The sequence below is a fragment of the Setaria viridis genome, chromosome 4 (assembly GCF_005286985.2).
Source record: "Setaria viridis chromosome 4, Setaria_viridis_v4.0, whole genome shotgun sequence".
Taxonomy (NCBI): domain Eukaryota; kingdom Viridiplantae; phylum Streptophyta; class Magnoliopsida; order Poales; family Poaceae; genus Setaria; species Setaria viridis.
Window position 1 is genome coordinate 37,187,131 of NC_048266.2, and position 7,108 is coordinate 37,194,238.

Here is a 7,108-nt window from a genome sequence, read left to right on the forward strand (position 1 = left end):
TGCACCGCGCCGGCGCGCTGCCGAGGAACCGGGGCCTGGAGCGGCTCGTACGGGACGACGCGCTCGACGGCCGCGACGGCCGGGGCCAGGACTGCATCGCCAGCTTCGTCGTCGGCGTCATGCGGTGCCTCTGCTAGCGAGGTAGCCACTGGCCAGAGCGATGGTGGACGACGACATGCGCATTGCCATGTGCAGTATCTTGTACTCCAGGTTGCTGCGGATTCGATTGGATAGACTGGAAAAAGAATGGACTCCATTGTTCGGACTTCGGAGGAAAAAAATCGATTTGTAATAGGAAACTTGCAATGCTAACTATTTGCACTCTGATCTGAACACTCGGGATCTGTTGCTTCTGCTACGCAGAGCCCACTGTTTGAGGTTGGTAGGATTCCCCCATGGTTTTGGAGAAGGTGGAGTGGCAGTGCCATTACATGTGGCCGCCGCCATTTAGGCTTCTCAAAGTTTAATACTCGGGCTAAATCTGACATCTTCTCTAAATTAACCAGCACTACAACTAAAATAAGAACAAAGTGCAGGAGCCAAGTGTACCTGTAGAAATGTATTTTTCCTTTTCCAACAGGAGAGACAAACATACAATCAAAAAATGTGCCTCTTGTAAGGCATGACGCAAGAAAAAGGACTACGGAGGGCAGTACAAGTGAACTGGGAATGTAGAAGTACCCCATGCAGTTCTGTCAGTACAAACATAAAGCAGACTCAAACAAACTTGGCCAGTTGAAGAGAGAGAATCAATGAAACTTAATCAACAACATTTACAGACATCCCATCATATGAATTTGTGAATTAGTACACCGAATGTGAGGATACAGTATATCAAATCCAACCCCTAACAATCAAATAAAGAATAACCAATGGAACTCCCTATCAACTGTATGTATCGTGTTAATCCTCAAACCAGTGCTCCTATTCTGCACAAACACCTGGTGCCAAGGAAAACCTATAGCAAGGGCACTATAGAAAAATCTAACAGAAAAATCAAAAGAGAAAAATGCATACACAATCCGTTTAATCTCTTATAGGAACTGCACATACAGAATGACTCGATGGTCGTGACTTGCAAGTAACTGTCAACAAAGTATCAACTCTTCAGCTGAAAGAACGTGCACACAAGCCAAAGGCAATCTTAAGCCACCTCAAGCCTTCCTCAGAGCATTGACCCGGGCAGCCAGTTCATCAAAGTCTGGCATTTTGGGGTGCACACGCACACCCCTAGGACCGTCTGGCTGCAGCGAGGTTGACCGAGCAGGAATCTTAACTTCTTCGCCGGGGCCAATGGGTTCAGGCGGTAGTGAGATAGCTCTACCGGGAGGATGTAAGGAAATCTTTTGCTGGGAATCAATTTGTGCTTCTTTGTCATTATCAGATTTGTTAGTTGGATCCAAACCTTTCTTGCTATAATGAATCAGGAGCTTGTCCATCATCCTTTCCTCCTCATCAAGGTCTCCGTGGCCTCTGCTCTTATGTCTCCTCTGTCCATTTGCGTTTCGAGGCAAGAGATTACCAAAATCAATAGCAGAATCATCTGCTTCTGGTTGCCTACGCTGCATGAACCTGTCATAGTCACAGTTGTGGTTCAAGGCTCCATTCTTTCTGCCTGTGTGCTTTGGTCGGCTACTAGTAGTTCTCTCATCAGCAGTCCCATTGCCATTTGGGTTATGGTCGTATTCAGCACCTGTCTGCCTGCTAGAGTGGCTTCTGTGACTGCTGGGTGTTTGGTTAGGCGCCTCACCATAAGCATTAACAGGAGCTGGCGGCTTTGCTGTTCTCCTTCTGACAGAAACAGGCCGAAGCACATCTTTGTTGTCCATGTGATCAATTTGTCCAGAGATGTGCTTGCTGCAATCACTTGGAGTTTGCTTTTCAGGATCACAATTTACAGGCTGCATGTTAGATTTTGGTTTAACATAAGGAGGTCGCATAGTTGTTGCCCTGCCAGTCACTCCTTGTCCTTTTGGCACCACATTTCCCAGATCAGTGAAATGCTGGGGTTTGTCATACAACAAACCATTGTTTGCTTGTTTTTCAGAAGGATTCTTCAAATTTGCCCCATTCGTCTTAGCATAAGGAGGACCCTTGTTTCTGTTACCATTCAACGGACTCACTGGACATCCTTGATTCTCCGGACGCTGAGCTCTTAGCACTGGATCTGCATGTTTCCTGCTGAGATCAGGACCAGCAGGTCGTGACAAGTGGTGGTGACGAACAGCTTCCTCATGCTCTTTTTCAACACAGTTTTCTTTCACAGCCTCCTTTGACCTAGCATTTAGATGAACTGTAATGTTGCTTTCTGTTTCAGGAAATTTGACTGCACCAAATCCCTTCTTAGGTAGGCCATTGAGATCAAGCTCCACTGCTTCCATCAGCTCCTTTTCAGAAGGGCGGCCATCTCTTCTGTTAAGCTTCTTAACATCTTTTTGGGTGTTCCTTCTGTTAGTGTCGATTGGAGATACTGATTTCAGCAAATGCTCCTTCTCACCAGATTTATCAGATTGCTGCTTCCTGGAATTCTCATCAATTAGACTAATGCCATCAGCAACAGCATGAATATCTTTTCGGTTCAGCTGTATTTCCACTTTCTCAGTACGACATGCAGGTTTAGCACCATGTTTTCTTTCACATGGAGCATCCCCTTTACCCTTCTGCTTGTTGGATAAAGGTGTTGCTAGTTCTGCTGGCTTGATTGAACCATTCTCAAGCATATCCTCATCTTGTCTTCCATATGGAACATCCTCATTGCACTTCTGCTTGTTGGATGAAGGTATTGTTTGTTCTGCTTGCTTCCTTGAACCCTTCTCAAGCATATTCTTATTTTGCCTTTCACATGGAGCATCCTCATTACCCTTCTGCTTGTTGGATAAAGGCATTGGTAGTTCTGCTGGCTTGATTGAACCATTCTCAAGCATATCCTTATCTTGTTTTCCATATGGAGCATCCTCACCACACTTTTGCTTGTTGGATAAAGGCATTGCTAGCTCCGCTGGATTCCTTGAACCCTTCTCAAGCATATCCTACGAAAAACATATTCCATGATTCCAAGTTAAGGGCAAATATTAGTTTCCCTAATTCATCATTCAGGTAGTAAATTAGAGGAGCACTTACATGTTCAGTGTTTGGCATTGTCCATAACTTGAGTTTCAATTCCTTGGCATCAAAACTGACGGATAGTTCTTCAGCAATACTTTGCATAACTTGCAACTTTTCCTCATTAGTGAACTCTATACTGTCAAGTTTCCGAACAAACTGCAGCCACAAGGATTGAATTAATACTGTCAATATGTAATACAGAGGACCACAAAAGCATAAAGCAATTAAATAACAACAAAGTAGCTTTATCCTGTGCACCTCGAGGCTAACAAAAGGATCAACAAAGTTGCCATATCTCTCTGTGAATATGTGCCTCAGGTCGCACAGTTCAGGCAGATCAGGAAACCGAGCAGCAGCAAAAATCAGAGTTGACACGGCTTCTCTGGTTTCTGGGGGACATTCCCTGTTTTGAAAGAAATAAACACAAATGTGGTCATCAATTGACCATCAAGACAACTGGTTACGCTTCTCTATTTGAACTCTTAGCATGCTAGTAATGGCTAGTTGCTATTCACTAACTGAAGTTCCAACACTTCAATAACACCAAAGCAGGCAGGCAGGCAGAGGTATCATATGGATATACTGTGTATTATGAATGCAATACTCCTGTACTACTGTCTTACTTCCAATAACAAATGCAACACAGCCAGGCCCCCCCTAAAGACATGGGGTCACCATAAGGCTCATAAGTCATAACCAATAATTTTTCCCATTAACAATGTGTTCCATAGACTAATTCCTCGGTGTTAACATGATTGCTAGTCGTTGATTGACAACAGAAAGAAGGAATCAAAACTAACCGTTAGTTGAGTTGATTGAATTTACCTCTGCTTCTGAAGGCTGCCAAGTTGCTTCCCGATGGAATCACAGAACTCCTCGATCATATCATAGCAAGAGGCATGGTTCAACTCAACTATCAGCCCATCCATCTGCATTCAAGATTGAAATTATAGCCAGGAAACAGAATCACCTCTACCAAATTAACCACAGTTTGACAACCGACCAGTAAAATCTTTACGCCAAAAAAGTGTAACTTTTCCAATCGAAAAGGAAGGGAAAATAGAGCAGCTTTCAGCAATTCAACCCCAAGCCAACTTCCTCCCAATTCGCATTCGCCCCCAGAACAAGTATCATTTGTGAAGCTAGAGCAACGCAACCGCAATGTTGAGCAAGAGAGAACCCGCATGAACGTACCCGTCCGAAGGCGTGGGTGTCGAGGCCATTGGCGAGGAGGTCGGCGACGTCCTTCTTCAAGAACCGAATCATGGCGTGCTTCTTCCGCCGTATGGGAGCCATCCGCGTCCGGATGCATTTGAACGCGTACTTGCTGCATCCGTGGTGCAAGAAACCAAAGATTGGTTAGCGCAATCCAAGAACAGAAGCCGTTTTTCTCGCCCAAGCCAAATAAACGCAACCAAATCGTCAAGAACATGGGAGCGGAAAGCCGCATTGAGCAATCCCAGAAAATAGAAGAAAAGAGAGAGAGAGAAAACTAGCGCAAGAAACTAAGAAGAAGATCGAAGAAACCGAGTAGACTCATCCGAGGAAAAGCAGCCGCAAGATCGAATCCATCTGGAACCGGAACAGAGCAGCCCAGGGACCAAGAAACCTAGAAAGAAAGGCGAATCTTCCGGTACCATTTGTTGTAGAACTTGGAGTTGAGCAAGCTATCAAACATCTTCTTCCCCCTCCTCCCGCGACCTCCTCCCTCCTAGTCCTAGCCCCCTTCCTCTCGCTCCCCCTGCTCTTCACCAACAGGCAAGCTGCCAATGGCGTTGTCAAGGCATGAGACGGACGGGGCTTTGAGGCAGAGGCAGGAGGGGAGGGAGGGGAGAGACGGTTGGGGGGAAGAAGTCGACGAAGTGGAGGAGGTGGTGGTGGGCAGATTGCAGAGCAGGACGGAACAGGACGGACGTGAGCTGAGCTGTTGGTTGCTGCCGGCCTGCCGCCTGCAGGCGCGGCGAGTCCAGGTGGCGACGGGTGGGGTTCCGGAGGTCCCCAGCCGTCCGATTGGATATCGACGGACAGGAACGGGACGGCAGCGGTGGCAGGATGCTAACAATCACGGGGAGGAAAAGGTTGCGGAATAAAGCAACCGCCTTTCGAAATTCAGACGCCCTAAAATCGTGCAGTAGCCCGTTGCGGCGCCTGCCGAGATTTATCACACCAAATTTTAGGGAACCATATATCATCGTGAGATCTTCAGATTTTGACTTGCTGTGTCATAAGAGATAGATGGATAGATGTCATATTTGTTTCATTTTAGAAAATCTAGAAATGTAATAGACTGTAGTCTTTATTTATTACGTACCGGCCACATACACCATGTGGATGCAGAGGCTGAAAAACTATTTTACTTTTTTCATCATCAAATAAAAAAGGTTTGAAGAATTTGGGTTGAATGTGCACATGGTTTTTCGTAGGTGATTCGTAATTGTAGGACATTTTGCACAAGACGTGCAAGATCATCATTTTCTTTCTTTGTTTCGAAAGGCAGCAACATCCATGGGTCACATACTCGTATGTTAATTCAATTTTTGCTTCCTGCAAAATTTGTTAAATTTCTTACGGAGTTGCATACTGGCCAGCACGTTGTGCCCATGTTGACTTTCCCCAACATTCCGACATGCTGTAGAATCTCCGTTTGAAGCACATACAGTGTTATAAAAACCTTGGAATATTTTATATGGTCATAAGCTGCAATTGCATAATAATAACTACTAGAAGGTTCAGTTTCATCTTTCAACTGCATCATCTCTATCTGCTTCCGGTGCAAGTGTTTATCCTGACACATGGGGGTTGCAGAGTGATTAGCACAAGTGGTTTCACGTACCCCGAGACGGAAACGTCAGGTGCTCATCATGCGTGCCTTTTCCGTTGGGCAGCATGGAAGCTCACGGACTGAAACCAACAGGCAACAGCAGGGGACAGGATTTCAGAAAAAGCTTCCATTCTGCCATGACTTGCTTCTACCACACTCTTGCAAGAACTGTATGCCGAAATAATTCGGCCGATCCAGAGAGATTTGTGGTCTCGGATTCCAGCAGCGAATGGATCGATTTGGCATGGGCATGAGCTAATCCACTCAACTGTCACCTGCCAAACCTTTCTCCCATGACTGCAGCAGCTAGACAGCTAGGGCACTACCAGGTGAACGAAAAGAGGTTGCCTTTTCCGTGTGCCGTGGTAGCCGTTGATAACAACTTTTTCATGAAATGCATGGTTTGCCCCCCATTTAGAATCTCCAAGGAATACAGTGCCATAAAGAAAAGTTTATCAACGGAGCAAGTCAGCAGAGGACGTGGCTAGGTGACAGGTTCAGGTTCTGGTTCTGAATTCTAACGAACAGAGACGAAGCGTTGCCGACAGAAAACAGAGGATTAAAGAAATCAGAAATGCTCGAGCCGGCGAAGTGGAATTCCCGATGATTTGTACTCATGTATGTTGTATTCATGTACGCATAGTGTGCTTCTAGGCACACAGTCATCGGGGTTTGTTTCAAAGACATCGGGTTTTCTTTTAAAAGAAACTTTATATTGCAGGCCATTGCCTGTCAAAGAGGAAATATATGAGCTTGAGAAATGAGAAGCCACGACCGAATGAATGCTCGTCCACGATCGTTGACAAAAGCCCATAAAGGTGACACATGTAATGTAGTAGTGGAAGATCCCACTGGTCCGTCAAGCAACAACGGAGAGAGTGGGAAATCGTCAAATTTCGTGGCCCAAGTGTCATCAGGTTCCATCGCAGATCCAACTCCTGCCAAAATCTGGCAACCGACGATACTATTTTTTTAATAAAAAGAGGAAAAATACTCTAGCTCTACATGAGCAGGGATAGAGTAGCACGGTAGCAGCGTATCCCTGACTACCTGTGCCGTATTTGGAGTTCTACTCAGCCCAAGAACCTGGGGGTCCCCCATTTGGACGTTAGGGCGCGGCCGCCTTCCAACGGTCAGAACGGCCTTGTTGTGCTGCCGCCATGTGGGCGCCAGGGCGCTAGC

General features: G+C 45.9%; 1 protein-coding gene across 1 annotated transcript; it reads right to left on the bottom strand.

Moving 5' to 3' along the window:
* Positions 1 to 753: 753 nt before the first annotated feature.
* Positions 754 to 4,997, bottom strand: LOC117851332 (uncharacterized). Its single transcript, XM_034733130.2, has 6 exons — positions 4,743 to 4,997; positions 4,300 to 4,432; positions 3,931 to 4,034; positions 3,364 to 3,508; positions 3,121 to 3,261; positions 754 to 3,029 (listed from the first exon to the last, which is right to left on the bottom strand). Exons 1-6 carry the CDS (start codon positions 4,781 to 4,783, stop codon positions 1,155 to 1,157), a joined length of 2,439 nt encoding a protein of 812 aa, XP_034589021.1. The 5' UTR covers positions 4,784 to 4,997; the 3' UTR covers positions 754 to 1,154.
* Between the last annotated feature and the right edge of the window lie 2,111 nt (positions 4,998 to 7,108).